Source organism: Melopsittacus undulatus, chromosome 3 (genome assembly GCF_012275295.1).
Source record: "Melopsittacus undulatus isolate bMelUnd1 chromosome 3, bMelUnd1.mat.Z, whole genome shotgun sequence".
Classification (NCBI taxonomy): Eukaryota; Metazoa; Chordata; class Aves; order Psittaciformes; family Psittaculidae; genus Melopsittacus; species Melopsittacus undulatus.
In genome coordinates this window covers 38,143,247-38,165,881 of record NC_047529.1, presented here as the reverse complement: position 1 = coordinate 38,165,881, position 22,635 = coordinate 38,143,247, and the positions used below count along the sequence as shown (strand labels likewise).

The window sequence follows — 22,635 nt, the reverse complement described above, 5'->3', positions numbered from 1 at the left end:
CAAGAAGACAATTCTGTCATATTTCACCTTTTGTCTGCTAATAAGAGGCTTGCAAAGTTGTGCTTGCAAAGAAGGCATACATATTTGAGGATAATCTCTATATACAATATTAGTGTCTACCTCCCCTCTCCTTTGTTCTTTGCAAATGCTTTTTTGCCATTCTTTGCCTCTGCCAGTGCTTAAGCAGAGCAAATATCCTGCTGGCAGCACACTGAAAAGAAGGGAGAATGGTGTGAACAGATACTGTGCTCCTACATTCACCTAATCCTAATGTTTTCCCCCGCAGTTATGTCAATTTTTTCCTCTCTTTCACTGTTTTCCTAGTCATTGTTTGATAGTTGTAAGTCCACATGGCCAAAGCAACAGTCTTTTTACAGACCTCCTTTTATCATCCCAACTGTGCCTTGTTTAACTTGACTATTTAAATGGCTCAGAGTCAGCATCATCCAGTTCTGAAGTGGACTGGGCAGTAATCCAGCTCTTTCTGTTAGACACAGACATTCATTTTTTTGGACTAGAAACAAATTACTTCCAAATGCTGGAAATGTAAGAAGGCTTTTCAAAAAAGGTTTTCAGGTGTTTATAGAACAAATTAGTATAAAATAGTTTTCAAAATGCTAAACCCAATTTAAAATAAATATTTAGTATTTTAGGAGTTGTAAAAATATAGCACTAGAAAACTGTAGTCACTGATCTGTAGCATGCATAAAAAATATAGTGAGGACACACTGGTGTCAGATTCCCCATGCATATTTCTATTGTGCCTCAGTTGAATTGCATGCATAAAAAGGTGGTATTTGAGGGTATTTTTTACATGAGACTACATGGCTAGCTGTAGGCTTCATGAGATGACTGCCTGTAGAAGTCAGAAATTGAGCTGCTGTTATTTTACAACAGTTTTTAATTCAAGTCCTGGAAATGAGAGTTTAGGTTATCAAGATGACTGGAAAATTAAGTGTTTTCATCACATTCACAGAAAGACAATCTAGTTCTCCACAGCTGTTATCTTGTCTCTTTCGGTTTTATGATGTCTTGCTTGTCTCTCACACACCTTCCAACTTTTGCAGCAAATGAAATGGGATTTCCACAAATAAGTATCTTACACAACTGGCTTACCTCAAAACTGTTTCATCTTTGCAAGCCCATCCTATTCTCCCTTCTCAGCACTCCTCCCACGCCATGCATTTCTTCATCAATTTCTATCTCTTCAGCTGTCACATTAATTTTAGATTCGAGAATGTGGGTCTCACATTAATTTAAGATATGAGAATGCAGGTCTGAATAGACTTTGCCCTCCTACAGCTGCTATATCACTCCTTTAAAGTGTTCTCAGGCTCAGTACCTCCTTCCCTCTCTCACACTAAGGCCAATTGATGTGAAAAGCTTGCATCCATAAAATCAAATTCTTACACTCCTAAACAAGGTCAGGACTTCCAGACTGCCAACTATGAATGGTCCCTAAATGGTACTAGTTCCTAGGCTGTGTCAGAAATTGTTCAGTGGAGCACTACCTGGCCCAGACCAAAGCTGTGCCATGGTCTGCGGCAAGAATTACACACATTTCCTGTTCCAATGCCATTTAATTTATTGGTCACATATATATAACACAAAAGAGTACAAGTTTCTGTATATTAACAGCACAAAAGACATTTTTTTGCTGTCATTCCTAGTGGCCATTGGAAGATGTCTCCAGAGCTGAGATTTCAGAGGTTCTGGTGAGCTCTGAGAGTGCTGATGGCATCCCCGGGGATTTAGTTGAAAACCTGTTCTAGGTCTTCCTGAAATATCTGTACCTGCATCTATCACTGCAGCTAAGGTGGAACTCTCCACATTACATGTCTTTGATTCAAGATGTGGGAGCATGAGAACTTGAGGAATCCATCACTACTTAGTAGCTTGACACATTTAAGTGTTCATTTATGTTCTGAAAAGCTGAACTGTTTCGGCTAAGTTTTCTCAGAGCACTGCAGTTCAGAACAGGTATCTGTCCCATGGGATATCAGCTTGATTAGCAAAAGGTTGGCAGAGCTCTGAGCAGTTTACCATAGGGTCTGAATATGGAAAATGTGTGCCAGTCTTTGTAACTGAAGTGGCTAACATGCCAATTTAAATACACCACAAAAATCAATGTCTACATTTAAAAAGCAGTCATCTAAAACAAGTCTAGATTAGTAGGAGGTTTATGTTCATTAGACCACCCATTTGTTCCTGTGATTAAGATGTACTTATGATAATGATTCTAGGATATATAGTTTTAGATACTTTCTAATCTAGAATATACAAGTATACCAGTAGTTGTGTACCTAGCTTTGTGTTTTCAGCTAGCCGTCTTCTTGACTGACTGTGATAGTCTTATTCTTTTCACTTTCTCTATTTTGAGCTTACATGCTGCACACTAAAGAGGAATGTGGTTCAGTGACAGAAATGACATAAAATATTTCAACATAATTTTAAAAACAATTCTGAAACAAATGTTTCAAAATTTTGGTGGGGATACAATTATTTTCAGTACCTTTTAAAATAGGGTTTTATTCAGTATTTAATTCCTCATTCAATTTTCATGGTATTTTGAAAGTAAATTATTTATATTAGAGTTGCTTGACTTGTTTTTAGAAATTCTCACTATAATCATATTGCACTTCAGTCAGGCTGTGACTCCTGATACGTTAGCTACAATAAAATAAATCACTCTTAGACGTGTATTTTTCTACTCAATGGAAATTACTCTCCCTGTCTTTTAGACTGAATTAGTTTTTCTTAAAGTTTAACAGCAAGTATAAAATAATGACAGAATCGCTACGGTGATTCTAAGCTTCCCACTTAGAAATTACTGTTTCTTTTCACTATCTTTTATTATTTGTGTGTGTGTCTATTCTAGTTTCTGCCTGAAAAAGAGGGCACTGCACGGAACCTTTCTTTCAGACCCACCCAAGGGTCAGAGGAGTTTGCATGGCAAGAACAGACCTGGGAAATCATAAATTCCAGTGGCTCTAGTAGGAAAGCACAGTGTTTACAGGATGATGCTTCCTTCCTTTTTGGGCAGCTCTACAGACAGCTGTGCTGAGGGGGTGGAACTAAACTTCTGGCCATTCTTGCATATTTATGGCTCCTCAGAATCAGTTTTATTATCATCCAGCAAACAATAAAGGAGAGAGAGTTCCTTCCTATTGCTGAGATACATCAGGTGGCTTTAAACAATCTCTCAGGGTGTCTCCTAAGGTAAAGTGAAGAAAATTTGGAAATACTATGATCAGGCAGACTGAGGTTCCTGAACAATAAATGAGTGTGTTGGGTGAATATTTGTATCTGTATACGAGTGACTACTTGCATAAGTGGAATAAGCGGAAGATGACTCTTCAGTTCAGAAAGAAATCAAAGCTGATGCAGTAATGAAAGTATGATAATAATCTTTTATTTCTGCACTGTGCAGAAGCAACACTGAACCAGTCCCAAGTCAAATAATATGTCATTTATCTTTTTTTTTCTTTTGAAATATTACAGTACAAATAGAAACAGCCAGGCTTTCAGAAATAAAAACTTTTTTAATCATTTTTAAAGAGAAATGAATGATAGTTTTATATGCTCCATAACTTTTGCCAGCTTGGATATTTTCCTGTTTCTTTTTCTCCTTTGTTGCTTAGTGCAAGTGCTATATGGTGGCAGATTGTCAGAGGCAAATGATGTGATTTGCTTAACATAGAGTCCTTTCAAATGAATAAAGTAAACAACTTCAGAAAGATTTTTCTCAGATCTGTGTTCATAACAGATTTTGCTTGCAGTGAGAGTTGCAGCAATATGTAAGAATTCTTAATTTGATGCAGTAACTTTTAAGAATAAATTGAGTGAATAGAATAAAAGTAGATTTAGCAATGCAATAAAATGTGCATCTATAGCAAAAGACAAGATGCTAAGCTGAGTGCCTTTTTAAATAGGTGTTCTGGCTTCACTGTTGGCATATATATTGGAGGAGCAATTTGTAACTGTCTTTTTTAAAAAAATGAACTTTATTACAAATAGGAGGAAAAAAAAATGCAAGACTTGATTACATTTTGTGGCCCCCCACCTTAATGTTACCATTTAATTAACCAGTGTATTGGAAGAGAAGATTCTTTTGGAGGTAGTGCAATGTGATAAGGTATTGTGATGAATTTGACAAAATTGATCCAGTTATAATAGAATAGTAGAAGCTGAATAACTGTCACACTATTATTTTCAAGTTTCCTGTGTCATGATGAAAACTTTATTTGGTATAAGGGTTCACTGCCTGTGGTGTCCAAAAAGATGCCTTATTCAATTGCATCTACTTTGGTCAAATTGCTGTAATAATTAATTGTTTAATCCCATCCTGGAATTCTACTCCAGACATTATATTTTAGCACAAAATGTAAAGTTCTACTTCCTTGAAATTATAGAGATGAATGACTTAAACATATATTCCAGAGCTTTTAAAGGGAAGTTGTTCCTTCATTCTGAATCTCTGCAGTAAATGCTATATTTTCCAACAAGACCTTAGTGGTTGCATTTGTTATACACATTTGCCTGAGTCTTGAGTCAAATTAAGCATATGCATAGTTGTTTGCAAATTTAGAGGCTATTTAGTGAGAATTAATTTTAAGAAAAAAAGAACTTGTAGAAATAATACTTTTTTTCATTACAAAAGATTTAAAGGGAATAATTAAATTGAAAGAAAACAGAAATATCTAATACTTTCTTATACTGTAACGTCTACTGCCATATGGCCATAACTTTTGCTTAACTAACTGGGAACCTAGTCATTACTTCCTCTAGAGAATGAGGTGTGCAAGAATGAATGCGTTTGGTTTTGTTGTTGAGTTTTGTTTTATGCTTTTTGACGTTGTATTTTTTTCCCTTGCAATGATTTTCAGAACACAGATACCAATGAAGAAAAGAAGCAGTATAGCTACTGTAAATATTTTATAAAATGTCCATCTGAAGCCCCTCAACCTCTGGTAATTAGAGGCCATACTGTGGAGATAGACAGGGTAAATTACCAGTTAATATTTACACAACAAAACATATGCCCAGTACAATATCCTACACTGATGTTACTGAAACCAGAGTCCGGAAATGTACAGTGGAAACAAGACATGGTACTTTTCTTGTGCCAACACAAACAGCAATTACAGCACAGTGTGAGAGAAGTCATAAGAAATACTACTGCATATCAGTAGTTCAACAAAGTCAGCACTTTTGTGTAATTGCAGGGGAAGAGGGCTGAAAAACATTACAGATCTCAGCAAGAAATGGCCCTTTATACTTTTAAACTGATCCTTGATAAAACAATGCTGGGGTCATGAGAAGGCTACTCTGCCAATTTTGCTTCACTGTGGGATCCATTGACATCTGGCTGAGCTGCGGAAGCTGGAAAACTTCTTTAATATTCTCTTGACAGTAAAATGGACATGTGGAAAACATTCTAATCTGTTAATCTTTGGTGCTCCTGAAGAAAAAGGACATTTGGCTTTATACTTTGTGATGATGAATATTAAGTCTGCAGATCTAGCTGTAAATAAGTTAAAAGCATTTGAATGGGGAATGCAGTTCTTATTTTCCAAATATGAGAGAAGATGGATATGCACCTGTGTAATCCAGATGATGTAATAAATGCCAGGAGGTTTTTTAATAAGGGTAGTTTACCCTATGTCCTGGCAATCCACTTTTCTTTATGCTGAGTATGTTTTGTCAATGAATATTGGGGAACAGAATCTCTGACCTTCCTTGCATTCTATGTACTAAAATAGAATAAAATATTGTTTCACTCAGGAGACTATAAAGATAGAATTAGGAGAGATCCAAAGTAATAGATATGTTTTAATAAAAAGTGCAGGTTTTATTTAACAGCATTACCTGTACAAATTATTTTTGACCTAGACTTTAATATGGAGCAATAGTAAATGATGGAGATAATGATCTATTCGGCTTGGGATAGGATGCGCAAGTTTTCATTTTTGTTGTGAGGTAAGTATCTCCAGAAATGAGAAGAGGTATCTCTCACATTAGAAAATGACTGCTAAGTAACTAAAACAATGCCTAAAGATAACCATCTTATACATTTGATAAAAGTTAAAGTGATTTCCTAATTCCTAATTATAACACACACCCTGCTTGACATATGTGACTTCCTTTGGAAAACTTCAAGTATCTTCTTTTGCAAAACAAGTAGCTTTGGGAATTAACAGAGCTGGGTTTTTTTTCCTCAAAAAAAAAAAAAAGATGAGAGCTGTAACAACAGTTTAAAAGATGAAAGCAGCCTTTTTTATCTGATACAATATGGTCCTTTTATTTCTGGATACATATTAAAGAATTCTGATATTTCATTGATTGTTATTGAGATCCATGAGAAGAATCAAATCTATGAACTCCCAACTGCATTTTAGCATGAACACTAATAGTGATACAGTCTTGAAGTCCATACCCTCGCTTAAGCAAGCTCCCGGTGAATAATGGTTTCAGTAAAGTAAGAATTAGTGCAGTCCACTTCTGTGCATTTGAGGAATTTCTAGAGATCTGTGGCTGTATAAAATGTCTGACCCTTCTAAGAACTTTTAACTGTGCTGCTAGGTCTCTATATCTTGCAGTTGCATAGAAGATTAAAAGTGCAGCAAAATCTGATTGAAAAGTGGAGGGGCAAAGATGAAGTTAGAGAGAGACTAGACTTCTTGGGGATGTGCACAGAACCTACCACCTTCCTTGTGTTTCTGAAGTAGCTGAAAACTTGAGCTTCAGCTGGATCTTCCATTTAGATGCTGCTTTGCGTGCAACATAGTTTGGGTCTCAGATGAGAAAGAAGCCTGGGTGTCCCACATTAAGTAATAGCTAGAACATTTATTTAGAAAGAAGGTGAAGAAAAATCCCAAGCCCAGATACGATAGTACTGCAGCCTGACTATTGGATGTATTGTGCTTGGAAGTATGTGTTTGTTTTTTAGCTCTGCTCTTGAGTATACTTCATTCCTGAGTTAGCTAAATCTTTCTAGGATAGTCAATGGGGGGACATGGGGGGGGAGGGGGGGAGAAGTTGACCATAGACTAGCTTGATTCCTATTAAATAGGTGAAATGTGAAGGAAGATGTTTTAACATTTACAACAGTAACTTGAGTAACTTTCTGGAAAGCATAGGTACTGACATCAGAGGAAAAGCCTTGAAAACATGAGACAGGAGTGCTCATCGGCTTAAATTGTAATGTGCAACAGTGACAGATCGTTACTGTCATCATGTTAGTCAAAAGCTTCAGCACACATTATGGTATGTGGGAGAAACAAGGGAGGCTTGGATTGAAGGATATTTACCAACTGCTCCCTCACATTTTATTTCATCACATCCAAGAGAAACAAGTGTAGGTCTAATTGAAAGTGTGTGAGTGAGAACAATACTAAAACATCACTAATACCTGAAAAGTTTTTTCCACTTTAAATGTGGAAGCTTGGTATGCGGTGGAGATGGGAAGCAGTGTCTGGAGCTAAATTAGTGCAAGATGTCCTTGTACTAGAACTAACAGGCATCAGTCTTAGTGTCCAACAACTTAAAGCTGGAGGCTTACTTTTAGTCTGCTTTAGCACTCTTTGGAGAGGGCTACACTGAGGAAGACAGAAAAGAGTTTGACATTAGCATACATTTTCAGACACCTGAAGAACTCACAGGAATTCCTGATGTTATCCTGAGGTTCCTCCACCCATGTTGGTCCATTGAGCTTCCCCAGCTACCAAGCCAAAGAGCCAGCAGTAGTTTTCAGACTACAAAGACCACACATGTTGTATGGGTGTTCATCCCCAGAGAAGGAGCTGTACTTCTTTTGGACTCCACAACATCTGGAGATGAGCCCTGGGGACACACAGGGGTTCCCCATTTTTTTCTGAGTGGTGGATGTGTGTGATTTCAGAGATAATATGGGGAATGAAAGCCAAAACAAAGTGTTTTTTGTGGGTGGATGATGTTCCTAGCTCTAGGGGAGTCAGGTGCTGCTGTGTGAGGGCTTTGGCTGAATTGAAGTCAGATGGGATTTTAAATGCTGTTACTATTTCACTTCTTTAGATACCCTGATGCTGACATACCATAGTAGTACAGTGGAATGAAAATAGTTCTGCTTTGCTTTCCTAGTTTTCTCATAAATGCCATCATTGCTACAAATTTATTTTATAAAAGTAAATACTTTCTGACACCCAACATTTTGTTTGCTCAGATTAGTACCTAGTGTCTTTTGCCACTTGGTGCATCATGTTGAAAGTGTTCTGTTTTACAAAGTGAGGAAAATTGCACTTCTAGGGACAGTTTTGGCTATGCAGCTTAAGCCACAGCGTGAATCAGCAGAAATTAGTGTTCCAGTAACAAGACAGGTTTGTAGTTGGCAGAAGTTAACCAGGACTGAACAACAAGATTGTGAGAACTTGTAGTTTCTTTCTGAGGTGCAGAAAGCCAAGAAAAGGGGTACCTAAGGTAGATGAACTAGGTTATGTGTTCCCTGAATGTAGGTAAAAGTAGCCTTTTCAGATACTGTGATGCTTGGGTCAGATTTGCCATTTACACTGATGGACTCACATGTTCCATATTTGCCATGTGCATGTCAAATACTAGATCAGTGCCTTTCCCTCATTCTTCACAGTACACTCTCTTCTTTTACAATAACTCAGTGAAGTGCAGTTTCTGCAGCCTGCATCTTGAACTTTTTACGTGTGGTTCCATCATGCTTCATTCCACCCATTCTCAGCTCATGTCCCATAATTATGAAATATTATGATAACTCAGCAATTTTATTTTAGTAGGTATGTCTCTACTTAGCTTATCCTCTGTGAGCCATCCCATCTAAAGTGAATAGATTTGGTTTCTTTATCAGACCTTCACTGTCAGCAGTTCCAAACATACTTTCTCCAATCCCAGCAAAATTTTCTTCTCTCATAGCAACCCTTAGTAACTTTGCCCTCAAGTCAAGTAATCTTTTAATCTTCCCTATTCATTCAAAGCCCTTGGGTTATTTTCAGGTTTATTTATATTCATTTAGACTTGCATGTAGCACATAAAAAAGCCTGGCTATCACCTTGATGCATATAGGGCACAGAAACTTGGTGCAGTTGTTGCACCTCTGGATTAGACAGTTCTCCCCCTGTGCTGCCCATTGTCTGTCCACTCTAGTTCCCTCTTTCTCTCCAGATCCCAAGATTATTCTATTCTCTGAGCTGTCTGTTTAAGTGGTATTCTGATTGTGTCCAAACTTACATCTATAAAACTAATATCCTGTATTTTTAGATCAGATTTTTTTCACAAGACAAAGCGAGCAAACAAACTGTTAAACCACCAGAGGTTTACTTGAGAACAGCAACTTCTGCTAAAGAGCATCTGGGTCAATAACTACTTACTTCACATCAGCAGCAGCTGAACTGGGAAGTCTGGCAATGCCCTGAGTTGCTTGGGGAGGGAAGGAAGTGAGACTGGAAAGTGAGTCAGTGCTCTGACGACCGCATCAAGACGACCTTGCAATGTGTCTCCTGCGCCCCCTGCAGGCCTTGTGACCTTGTGTACAACCCCGAATTAGCAAACCGTGGTGTCTTGTAAACAAAAGAGTGCACATATTCAAACAAGGAGCAAAATAAGAATACATAGGCAATACTAATAGTGATTTGTGAACATCTGCTTCCCAATATTAATTCTGTTACGGCATGGGATTTTTGTTAGGACTTTCTAAGCTTGTCAAAATCTCAGTCTCATGTTTAATGACATTGATGCCCTCTAAACATCCCTGAATGTTCTCTGAAGAAATGGATCTGCAACTGATCTCAGCTTCTCTTCCCCACCAATGGGAGGCTTTTTTTTTGTGCAGATGATGCTGTTAGACAGAGACACAAATTTTCCAGCTAAGTTCAGAGAAATTGCTTCACAGTTCTGTGTTGTGTCTGGGGGAAAAAGCATGGTCGGCTACTGCTTTCTTGGCGCTCAGGCATTTTAGCTATGAGACTGACCAGTTCCTGACAATGAGGTGGAACTTTCCTAAGCTTGTAACTAATTCCAGACTGTGTGATCTCTTAAAATCAGTACTTCTCCTGTGCCAAATTTGAGAGTGCAAAGCTACAAGAATATGTCCAAGAATATCATGTTAGAATTACTGAATATTAGCATAACAAAATGTTTTTCTTCCCCAAAACTTGTTCTCGGAAGTGGCCAGCACAATTTTTCACTAAAACTTTTCCAAAACAATCCAGCCTTAGGCAGAGACAAGGCACGGAAAATATAAGCTGAAGCAGTTAAAGGCTGACAAAGTAATAAACAACTGAAAGTAGGGCCTTATGATGGAAAGTGTTAGGGAACTTTAACTCTAGATGTCATTGCCAGCTTTGCTTATAATAAATGTGTCAGTAGCAATATGAAAAGATGTGTGCAATAAGTTAAAGGAATGCTGTATTAACCTATTTTATGCAGCATGTCTGCCCACAAATTGCTTGCATCTCAGTATGTTTCGGGAGAAAATTATTATTATTTTTTTTTCACTGAATGTATTAATTTTCGTACTAAATGATAGCAGAAACTGGAGATTTTAATGTAACAGTGACACCCTGTGGCCAGTAGTGATGGCGTTAACTCTGAAAACAGGCTTTCCTGACGCATTAATCGTTAGGAAGAGTGAAAAGAGAAAAGCAGGAAGTAAATGCAGTTAACTTTCAGGGTTTTCCACAGAGAGATGTTGTCCTATTCTATTGCCTTATATGTAGAAATTTATGCTCTCTATTGCTCAAATACTAAAATAATATTTATTTGCTTACATTTGTTTTATTGAAGTAAAGGGGGATGACAAGCCTTGATTTTAGGCAACTTGATAATGTAACTCATGGAGGGGTCTCTGTGGGCACAACCACCTTACAAAGCATGGCTGGCATAGTTATTTATATTTCTATGGTTATATTTATCTCTACTGGAGAAGACGTTTTTTCCTGGTGGCACACTGAGTAGTGGTGGGCAGCAGGCTGATACCAGAGAGACATAATAAAACAACAGTACTACACCATTCCAAGAGCACCAGCTAGGCACTGACAGGGCTGCAGAATTATGTAGTATTAGTCTTGTGCTGTCTTTTGTGTGGGCAGTGTTTAACCTAGCACTTGTAGGTCCTCCTTTTGCTTTTTCTTCCTTTCCTTCTCCTTTCCTTGAACAAATGCTGAACTAATACACTGGTTCTTTGTCATATCTATGTGCACCTATCTTTAAGGTGCCATGATACTAAAAACTTCACAACACTGTGGCCCTTAAACTTCGTGGAACAACATCTTTTCCTCTTTAATACATACCTAAGGTCCTTGATATTATGGTTTCAAAATCTAATAGTTTAAAAAAGTCCTAATTTATGAGAGACCTGATTTATAGCTTCTGATTTATACCTCATGCATCCATGGATTTACTGATGCTGACCCTGCAATTTTTAAGAGGTGTCCCTCTTAAAAAGTTAAACTTCTGTCAGACAAAGCCAAGTTTAAAAATCAGTATGGAAGGAGACTGATTGTCCCAGCAAGAAGTTATGGGGAGGTAGTAAAGCAAACTGAGAAACATGAAGTGTTTATTATTCACTGGCTATAATGGTTTCCTGTTAAAACTGGCTATTTGACAAAGGTGATGAATTTAATTCCTTGCTCTCTCATTGGGAGGAAGTTAGCATGGGACAGAAGCAAAAAGTCTTCTGCCTTCTCTAGAAAGTAAACTAAAACTAGCCAAAGCTAAAGTTTGGAAAGCATCAGGAATTTAGTGATTATCAAAACTCTGCAAGTGTCAAAAAAGATTGGAGCACTTAAGCTGTCTTGTAAGCCAAGCCATTGTTCACTCACACACATGTCCATACATAAGCAGCCCAGTGAGGGCTCGTCTAGGGCATATCCTGCAAAATAGCTGCAGTGCAATTTCTCAGAAATCTCAGCACAATTTAGTGCCTGTCAGGAAGTGACAATGAGACTGTGGGCTTCTTAAAGATCACATATTGACAGTGAATATGAGATCTGATTGACAGTATTGCTGAAAAGCTTGAAACTCATTATCTCCTGTAAAAGGCTGACAAATACTGGACATACAATGAAGGAAGTGGCCTTCTTTTACACATTATATCAATTTTTAGCTTTTCTTTTAGAGGTCCTTATGCTTTTAATGGCTGCAAAAGCAAAACAGCTTCATAGCTGCTCAGACTTGCAGAGAAGTTATTTATTAGGTGCTATTTCAGACTCTGTGCTTGAACAGGCTGGGCTGTAATATTAACCTCCAAATTAGTTAGTAGTGCTGCTGAAGGATGTTTTCCAACATCTGTTTTTAGCACTGTTAGAATGGAGCTTGGAGAATGTATTATTTAATTCATATTAATGGAGAATGGGACCGTGCTGGAGATGAACTGCAGTGATTGTGCACATGAATCAGAAAACACATTGTGTTGCCTGTACAACGTGCGAGAGCAGACAGATGCAGCTGAGGCTGCTGCTGAAATAGCCGTAGGTTGCAGCACACATCTTATCAGAAGTGCTGTGAATAGAACTTTAAAGGACAGCATCATAAAGGCAGACACATGCTTATTGCATATTAAAAGCACTGATCTGAAGACCTGACAGATTTGGAGGTCAGACAGAGCTGCTGTATTTATACACCATGTCAAGACCTTGTCTATAACTGGCTAAATGTTAAAATGACAAATCCATTCAGATGCAGATACAATTTTAGACATAAACATGTTTATACAGTACTTCTGGGAAGTAATGGTTCAAGTGTCCTGTACTAGGTTGAAAAGCACTGCCACAAAAAGGATGCTATCAATGTAAAGCTGTGACTAGACTTTCTCATTTTTCTGCTTAGCTATTATAGTTGATGGTTTGAAAGACAAAGGAGTTATCACTGCCTGTCACCTGGAGGTCACTGCTCCCACTGCTTTGCCAGGAGAAGGCATTGTTTTTCATGCTCTTGCATCTACACTAGGCACTCCATTTTCCATTGGAGGTTGTTTGAATTAACTCAGATGAGGCTGCCTGAGAATACTAGGATGTGCTTAGACAAAGATATGTGTTTCATGTTATACCTTCATGCTGCTGTGGCACTCTATACCACTCCATGTATTCACAAACACTTTCAACAAGCAATAATAAGCAACATGTACCCCAGTGTTATGAGACTTGTAATGCAAATGCAGAATTACAGTGGCATCAAAAAGGTTGGTACAAGCATAGCAAGAAATTAATATGTATATATATCCAGTGTCTTTAGAAGACACCTTTTTAATGCTGGCAGTATACTTTTTTCTTGTTTTCTTTTTCCTCACAGTGAGGGCCCTGTGAAGGCCTGGAGCAGGCTACTGATAGCAACATACACTCCACAGGAGAGGGTTCTCCCCAGCTTTGACCTGGCAAACTTTTCTGACTGTTTTAACCAAATACAATTTAGTTGACATTCTTTCCATTTTTTTTTTCCCAAGGAAAAGTGTTTCATTCACTGGGGTTAAAAAGTGACAGCTTATATACTCCTAAAGTTGTTTCTGAGTCTGCTGATCTTCCTTGGGAGTTTAGCAACAATGATGTACCTCTACCTCAGTATGTTATATGCCTATAGCTTTCATTCCCATGTAAAAGTTACTGAAAATAACACACCAAGAAGAATGCTCTAGCAGTTAAGACATTACCTTACAGCTGGGGGAGAACTCCATGAAAGACACTTTCTTCTACCTTTTTATCTCTGAAGCAGCAATTTCTGATGGAAATCTTAAAATCAGACTGAAAGAGCACACATGGTAGTGGGATGCACGCTTGTATCATACCAGCACTTCTACATGTTAGTGTTCCTTTTCTCTTCCCCGGATCTTCACCATAGAATCATAGAATAGTTAGGGTTGGAAAGGACCTTAAGATCATCTAGTTCCAACCCCCCTGCCATGGGCAGGGACACCTCACACTAAACCATATCACCCAAGGCTTCATCCAACCTGGTCTTGAACACTGCCAGGGATGGAGCATTCACAGTCTCCCTGGGCAACCCATTCCAGTACCTCACCACCCTAACAGTAAAGAATTTCTTCCTTATATCAAGTCTAAACCTCTGCTGTTTAAGTTTCAACCCATTACCCCTTGTCCTATCACTACAGTCCCTAATGAATATACCAGGAACCCTGTAGGCCCGTACACTAAGAGGAGTTATTATGCAGGGACATTTGTAAGCCTGAAAGCTGCCACTGTGGAGCTTGAAGCAATGACTTCCAGAGTAAATGTATGCATCTTAGCAGCCAGTGCAAAAGGAGACAGAATTTCTAGTTGAAAGCTATCATAAATGCATATTCTCTGTGTATTGGACACAGATGTGTTGTGTAACACGTATTCTGACCACTGGGTTACACAAACAAGGTGTGTGACAAGTGACTGAAATGTGAAACATACAACTTGGTGATTCACTCCATAATTCACAGATTAGTGTACTTTAAAGTACAATATCCCTTCATAGAGAGTCTCATTGTGTGAGCAATATTAAACAGTACTGTCTTGCATGTCACAGTTGTGCACTTTGGCTCATTTGAGGTCTTTATTACAGGCTTTGAGCAGCTACCTTAGCCTAAGATGATGCTTCCTCTCTAAGATTAGGACCCTGGACAACACTTCCTTGGATTACTCTTTAATATTGCCCTCCAGAAATGTTGGAACTTCAGAGTCTGTAAAACCAGTGATAAAGCTATGGAAAGCCCTCTTAAAACTTGAAGCAAATGTTAAAAAAGCATTAGAACTAGAAAAAAACTACTCATGGGCATATTTAGAAGGGGGACTTAGCAACTGCAACATGCAGGCCATCATCTTTTGCCTACCATGCCAGCTAGTTGTGTGCATGGCTGTGACAAAGAAGTCAGGCTCCCAGAGTAGCCTGCAGGGTCACATGGGTCCTTCAGAAGTACAACAGAAATAAGCTGTCTATGCAGCCAGGCCTCTAAGTTGATCTTACTGACTTGAAAATCTGACTAACAGGGATGGTTTAACCTCGAATCTGAGTCCAAAGTCAAAGTTGGAGTTTTGAAAACTTGTCTGCACAGGAACTCCTGTCCTGAATCTGAGCTGTCATTCAGTCTGCCTGACTTCTAAACTTCTGGTGTATGTCTGCCTGATTAGCCCTAGGAGGAAGAGAACCCTGTAGTGTGCTTAAGGTAGAGAAGCTGGTGTCTTTAAAGACCTGGTGACTTTTTTGCCTAATACTGTTCCCTGCTTCTGATAATCTTTAGAGCCTGAATGCCTCCAAAGGCATCTAATCTTCTTCAAGGAGAAGACTGAAGAGCATTCTCTGACAAGGGGAGACCCATTGTTCTGGATCACATTCCTAACATGTTAGAAAAAAAAATGCTTCTCAATTCCAGCTTTATTTCAAAATCTAACTACAGAAAGAAAAGATTGCAAGAGGTCACTAAACAAATCAGTAGAAATTACAGGGTCAGTTTTTTTCTCTACCTAACCAATCTCCCAGGGAAGGCTTTATCCCATAAGAAATTTAATATCTGCTGGGCAGAACTGGTAACTGGTTTACATTTTTTTTTATCAGTTCTTGATAAAAGATGCTGAGTGAGGATCAGGAGAGAGAAGGCATTTGGATGCACTAGGAATAAAAGTAGGAGGATTATGAATTCATGACAGCTGAGTGTGGTTTTTTAAAGTCTTAATTTAAGTGAGACAGGTTAACACTGTGCAGCAAGTATTCCCTTAAAAATATTAAAAGTAAAGCTTAGAAGCTATAACTGTAGAGAACTTCCATGATATCCACCTATTCTGTTATTTCAAGCATCTTTACAGCTAGGCTTTTGGATGCCTCTCCAGGCCTTGTAGGGTGTGAAATTTGCTATTTTGGAGGTTGTGTTTTCTTCTAGACTGGTGAATATGGTAACCAACGAGTCAGATTCACCAGGATAAATTTCTTCAAGCTTTTATTTCTCATTTATTGAAGTCATGAGCTGTTTAACAGATCTGCCAAAATTTCATTCTTCCTTACGTTGTGGTGTTGAATTCCAATGAAAATATCATGCAGTGTTCCTCATAAACAATAACAAAAAATTATTTATATGGTGGCTTTATGATCTCTAATAAAGAAGAGTGAAAAGAAAATTAGAAGAGAGAAAATGATCAAGAAGTTCTTTATGGAAGAATAGCCATTAATGCAAAACACATTTTACAGGGTAGGTGTCCCAAAATCTTTTGGATAACATGTGAGTCAGATGCTACTATTAAGACTTCCAACTTGCAAAGGCTTATACATATGCTTAAAATTATACATTTGTATAAATGCCTTGATTGTGTTTGGTTGCATGTAAGCTTTTTCAGAAATAAGTGCAGGCTATTTAAAAATAACATGTAGAGAGATAAAGAAAGAAAAATCATAAAACTCTGTTTGGCTCTAAAACAGCGATCATCTTATCTGCCAAAATCACATGTAATTCACCGTTAGTTCTGTGTTCCACATCCTGTGTTTAAAGAGTCTTACCTTATAAAGATGTCAGAAATAAGACCATTATATGGAATTTCCTCTAAGGAACACACCCATTCGTGGAGAAATGCGTACTTCATTCATCGCAACTAATATCTATATCCTACAATTTATAAATAATTAATATTCTGTGCTGATGTTGCATTTCTGTGTTGTTATCTTCCAGATGGGAGTTGCTGTAGTGGATTCATCTGTTGCAGGACTGGGTGGTTGTCCTTATGCAAAAGGTGCTACTGGAAACGTAGCCACAGAGGATGTGATATACATGCTTAATGGTCTGGGAATCAACACAGTAAGATATTTTTATTTTCTACTTAAAACTTTGAGGAATTCTAAAGTATTTTTCTAAAAAGCATATGATACGTACCTGACAATTACTTCTGTTGTAAAAGAAAATACTGTGAGCAAATAGCAGTTTTTACAAATTCAGTTCTTTAACGCAGCTTGGCACATAACGTGAGTGTTGTGATGTTCTCTTCGCTAGCAGTTTTGAGTAGGACTGGTTAGCATATTTGACAGATGTTTGAATAACCCCCCTCTTCCTACCTGGAGCTATGAGAAGCTCAGTAGCAAATGCTTTGAGTCGTTACTTTGCCTGAGTAACCACAAAAAAATTACTACTCGTAGACATTGCTCCAGAAGGTTGACCAGCTCTACAGTGGAAAGACAGAGCAAACCTCAGCTTTTTTCACATACTGCTTATTAATTTGTTGTCAGTTTTTCTTGCTTCAATGTGGAGAAAAATTGTGGTGTTTAGAGCCCAAGCACAGGGCATTGCTATTTCTCAGTTGCCCACTTAATTTACTTCAGAATTGTACAGAACCTGTTACTGGCTAGCAGGCATCACAGTCATTTTTATTTCCCACTCTGTTCTTGGAGGAGAGGGCAAAGCAGCTTATCTACCCTGAGCTGCACTTTAATGAACCTTACCAGGGAGCACCTACACTTCAAAAACACACATTTAATATCTCTGGCTTGGTTGGGATGTTAGTTATTATGTATTCCTGGGAACCAAATAATGCAGTCTTCTCCAAAGAATGCGCTCTTTGGTCTTCCTGTTGGTCACCACTGCTCTAGAAATGTGGCATAAGAAGATTGTACTGATGCAAGTGATACAGTGACTTTGCCTGTAACTTAGACATAGGCTTAATAGAGTCAAATTCAAAGAGAACATATAAAGAGCTCCAAAACTGCAATGTGTATTGTTTGTATTTAAACAACTGCAGAAAGAAACTGAAAAGCCTGATGTCTGAAATATAAATATCTGAGTTACTGGGGTGCTTATAATTTGTCTGTATGTCGCAGTTCAGTGTGGCATAGATGCCATGTGAGTTCCTTGACATGAAAACATCATGGAACTTTTTCCTGATTTGTACATCCCCTGAGCACTGCAAAAGCCTATTCAGAACCTTACAGAGTTCACTGAATGTTTATCTGCTTTCATGTGCTTCTTAGAGAGTTCTGTGTAGGTCTCAGATACCTGTTTAGAAAAGGTTTAATCACAAGTGCCCATTGTACAAGTGGACTCTGTTTTGAACTGTTCACACATGCTTTGGGATAGCTTTTTTGTGAAGAAGGAATTTATTCTTTTGAAACAATACAGTTCTTTGAAATAGGAAGGAGAAATTGTGTATTTCACTTTATACTGCTGCACACCTTAGACTTTCTGTATAGTCTTTCCCTGGACAAAAAAAACAAACCCACATCAACTTTTCCAAAAGCAAAAGGATTCGATTAATGTATCCTTAATATCCTTATTAAATCAAATATACCTTGTTCCTGGCTTTTTGATAAGATTTATTAATCTGTTAATGATCTGTTGTCCAAGAAGGAAGCAAGAATCTAGCTTGTCCTAAAAGTTGAAACCAAATCCCACAGAATCCCAGGAGTCTCACCATCAAATACTTCCCCTTTTGTTCTTTTTTTTTTTTTTTTTAATTTAAGATTATGCAATAGCAAAACACAAGGCTTTGCTTTCTGACCCTTTTCTGGCCCATTAAGAAAAGAGTGGTTTACTCTGTGAGAGATACAGAGCCTCAAAATTATTAGCTTAATATATGATCTTTGATCTTTGCACTGTTGATTGGTTTTGATACCATGATCAATTCTGTAAAATCATAAAATAATTATCACAAATACCTATTAATATGTCACTTTTTGTGTAATCACACAAAATGAAATTATAATTACTACTGCTGTACATTTGCGAGGAGTGCTTTCTCATGTTCCCCTCAGCTGTGCACTAAAGCCTTAATTTTGTTGACTGAAGTCACTGAGTGTCAAACAAAGGATGGACAGTATTTAAACATACATTACTGGATTCAGATTGACTAGATATAGCAAAATAATAATTGATGCTTGTTCTATACTGTTCTTCAGAACATGTAACCAAGAAGTGACGCATGAAATGAATCTCTATCAGGCTAAATGTGAAATAATTTTCTAGCAGAGCCCATCTACAAAGAGATTTATTGGTTCTACCATGGTAATGGATAGATAATTGTGTCATAGATCATTAATGCTTATGAAAATTTGCAGGGAGACATGCACTTTCTATAAAAACATTTTCTATATGGTTCCTATGTAATCACAGTAATAGTATTTGTGTTTATGATGCCTTCAAAGTGCTTGGCAAACAATAGGGTTTTCTGAGAAACAACGAAGTACTGTTAGCCTCACATTACTGACACCAAAACTGAAGTACAGAGAGCTACTAGACTTGGTATTTGTGAATGCTGAATGACAACTGGTTAAAAAGTCAATGGGAGTTAAAGGGCTTTGCCTTCTTGCAGAAGCTTTTCTGACTTAAGGCACTTATCCAAGTTCTTGGATGCTATTGGAAGCACTTGTTCTTGTGCTTCATGGCTTCATTCCTTGGTGTCAAGGAATAATTCTGGATATATGGAGTGGTTACCAAGTACACTGAAGTACATTTCTGAGTATCTCTCTGAAGATAATTATTTTGACTCAACAACCTTGCAAACAGCTGTCTACTCTTTTCCCATCCATGTCTGTGAGTCATACTTGTGAATGCTAGGTTTTATGCCCTCATGTTAATCCTTTGTAGTTCACAGCACTTACATGAGAAAGACAATTTAAAAGGCAGAGATGCTTCTATTCCATTTAATGAATGAGTACTGTGAACATACGTTTCTTATCAATTCATATCACATTATGCAGTGTTACAATGCTGAAAATGTGAATTATATGTAGTTTTGGAGTTTTATTTTGCTGTCACTCAAGTATGTCTAGGGTGGTATGCTTCTCATTTGTTCTAGTAAAAAAACGCAGATGCTCTAAGAATTTTTTAGATTACGTTCTATGTAATAGCACTGTACAAACTAAACTGAAGTGACCTATAAAGGATATTCAGAATATGCTGAAATCAACCTTGTTATAACTGTATTAAAATGAGACAGTTATAAAAAGATGTCTTTGAACAATATGTTTCAGAAGGTGCTAAGTACTAGAGCAGATTGGAAATTCTGAAGCTTTTTTTTTAAAAAAAAAAAGTTTTTTATTGATTTCCATGAAGTAATTCCTATTCTTATTAACGTTTTTAGTCAATTCCAGGAATAAAAAATGCAAATTTTACTGATATATATACCGATATAGAATATCAAAATTGAAGGATTAAGCATCTAAATCAGGTCTTGGTCTGCACTTCAGTGCATAAATCCGTAAGTGTTATGAAAGTCTATTTCTGGAGCAGAATATTTTTAATTCTGGGTGACATACATCTCCCAGTTTTACATGACTGCTCAGTGTATTGGTAATTAAAAGTCCCCTTTCACATCCTTTCTACAGGAACTGGCTTGTACATTCCAATCTTCATAGCAGGTACTTATATCACTCATGTGATCTAATTCTAAAACTTTTACTATATATGAGTAATCCAGGGGACTAATCATGAAGTACTTTTTTCTGCTTTAATCAGTGATCTGATTCCATTTTAGCAACCAAGTGCTACTTATGTTAGTTAAAAAACAGTTGGTTGCTCAAAGGACTTTTTTTTACCATGGGCAGATCAAGCAATTGCAATTTTTTGCTCAGTTGTACTACCAATGTAAATTGTAATTTTGCATTGAAAGGAGCTTCTTAAAGGAGATGATATTTATTCAAGAGAATGCAGGATCGTGTTTCTCACTGAACTCAGTTGCCAATAGAAGCGTGTTTCCCCTGTTTTCCTGAGCTGCAAGTGGGATACTTGTATGTGTGAAGTTCCCTAGTGTTGGGTGACAAATAAGTACAGCACTTAAGCAGATATGGTATTTTTCTTCCATCTTCTTCTAGTTGTTTTTCCAGTTCTTTATTCCAAATTCTTTTGAGTTTGAAAGTTATTACTTGAGTATCTGGTCCACTGATATTAAGATAAATCACTCTCAAAATGGTAGGTCCTTCCAAACAGCAGAAGCTCTGTCTCTTGTGTAAGTCACTGTAAGTCTACTGTTTTTGTTACTGACCTGTGACATGAATCAGGCTCTTTGTCTGCAAAAATTAGACCCTAGCAAAAAAGAAATCTTGGGGTTTAAGCATTTTCAACATGTGAATTTATTATTGTTAACATTTTTCACTTCTTTTTTAGGGAGTAAATCTTTATACAGTGATGGAAGCTGGAAACTTCATCTGTACAGCTTTGAACAAGAAAACAAATTCAAAGGTTGCACAAGCATCCTTCAATACTGGGACTGTCAATTAAATTAATGGTTTTTGCAGCTTAATTACATTCTTCATCTACCTTGACAAAGGACATTTATATCAACAAAACAAATATAAAAAAATAATTTCAGCAAAGAACCAAAATAGAACCCATATATAACTTTTTCTTATGGGAAGAGTTATTGCTCTGTACTGTCTTGTCAAGAATTATCTGATTTGTAAGTAAGAAATAAATGACTGTAGTACAGAACTTTGTGCTTGGAATTTCTACAGATGAGAAAAATGTGTATACACCAGAATATTTAATTATGTTTTAAATTGAATTTTAGTTCTTTTCAGGAAAACTGGATAGAAGCAGTGACTACATAGTTAATTTTTAATCAAGATGACTTTTAGAACAGTGCAAATATTTGCAGTAGTTTATGAGATCCCACGCTGTGTGTGGCCATTCTATTATGTGTCTTATTTATCTGAATCTTTACTTTTAATTTGTCAAGTCAGTTGTGTTATGAACATGGAGCCAAATCTGAATTCACCATAAGAATATTTAGCAATAGCACTTTTTTTTTTATTTTTGTTTTGTTTAACATCTGTTAAGTTATGGATGACTTTATCTTGTTCCAAGACTTTGTGGTGAATGGCAATCTGCCAGATCCTACAAATCTAATGCAAATTTCCTTATTTGTTACATATGTTAAATTTGTTGTATTTGCTTCTTTTTTTTTTGTTAACTCTATTAAAATGTATATGAAAAAATTAAAAAATGACAGGGTTTTCAACCATCATTCAGGGGAATGGTAGTGTAGAAGGGGCTGAATTTTTGTCTAAGGTCTCATCAAACAATTTGATTTTTTTATTCTGTAGTCTTTAAATTTACATTCTCACTTGAAAGTAATGAGGTTTTGAGGATAATAATGTTCTGCTGGACTAGTTTACATAAGAGAACTGCTTATGATTTTTCTCTGATAATGATATTGTTCTTTTAGATGTCTTAGGTCTGCAAGATGCCAGTGAACTGCATTGTCATTTTTAGATCAGTAATGGACAAATTCAAAGAACCTTATCCTGTCTGTAAACTGTTCAAAAGTGCCATGGAAATGCTGTAATTCTTTCAGCCTGAAACATCGGTACTGTTATTGGTTGGCTGTGTAGGATCCTTCTGTACTTCTTGGTGTATCTAATGTTGATCTATATTTTTTTCTGAACATCGCCTGTTAACATAAAAACCTAAAATCTATGATCTTTTTGATATTCTCATTTTCCTCCAAAATATGAAAAACTGGAAAAAAACAAGATGAAAGAGAGTGAAAAATAACATAAAGAAATAAAAGATTGAATCATTTTTGTCTGGAACTCAACTCTGCCAAGTTACAGCTGACTCTCGGTTTGCCTTTGAAATACTGAAGTGAACTTTTTCTGAGTTCTTTTAGGCAGTACTATAGACTAAAATTGGCACAGATCGAGGAAGTCAAACTTTACATGACATGTAACTCAAAGCTATAAATT

The 22,635-nt window shown here is 37.1% G+C and overlaps 1 protein-coding gene across 5 annotated transcripts in view; it reads left to right on the top strand.

Annotated features, from left to right (window-relative positions):
- HMGCLL1 (3-hydroxy-3-methylglutaryl-CoA lyase like 1) overlaps window positions 1-22,428 on the top strand; it is a 132,329-nt gene extending 109,901 nt beyond the window's left edge. For all 5 annotated transcript variants that reach the window (XM_031052675.2, XM_031052673.2, XM_031052672.2 and 2 more), the window contains 2 exons: window positions 16,637-16,762; window positions 21,056-22,428. In XM_031052675.2, coding sequence (XP_030908535.1) covers window positions 16,637-16,762; window positions 21,056-21,169 — 240 coding nt within the window. In that variant the 3' untranslated portion in view covers window positions 21,170-22,428. The remainder of the gene's footprint in view (window positions 1-16,636; window positions 16,763-21,055) is intronic.
- Window positions 22,429-22,635: the final 207 nt, after the last annotated feature.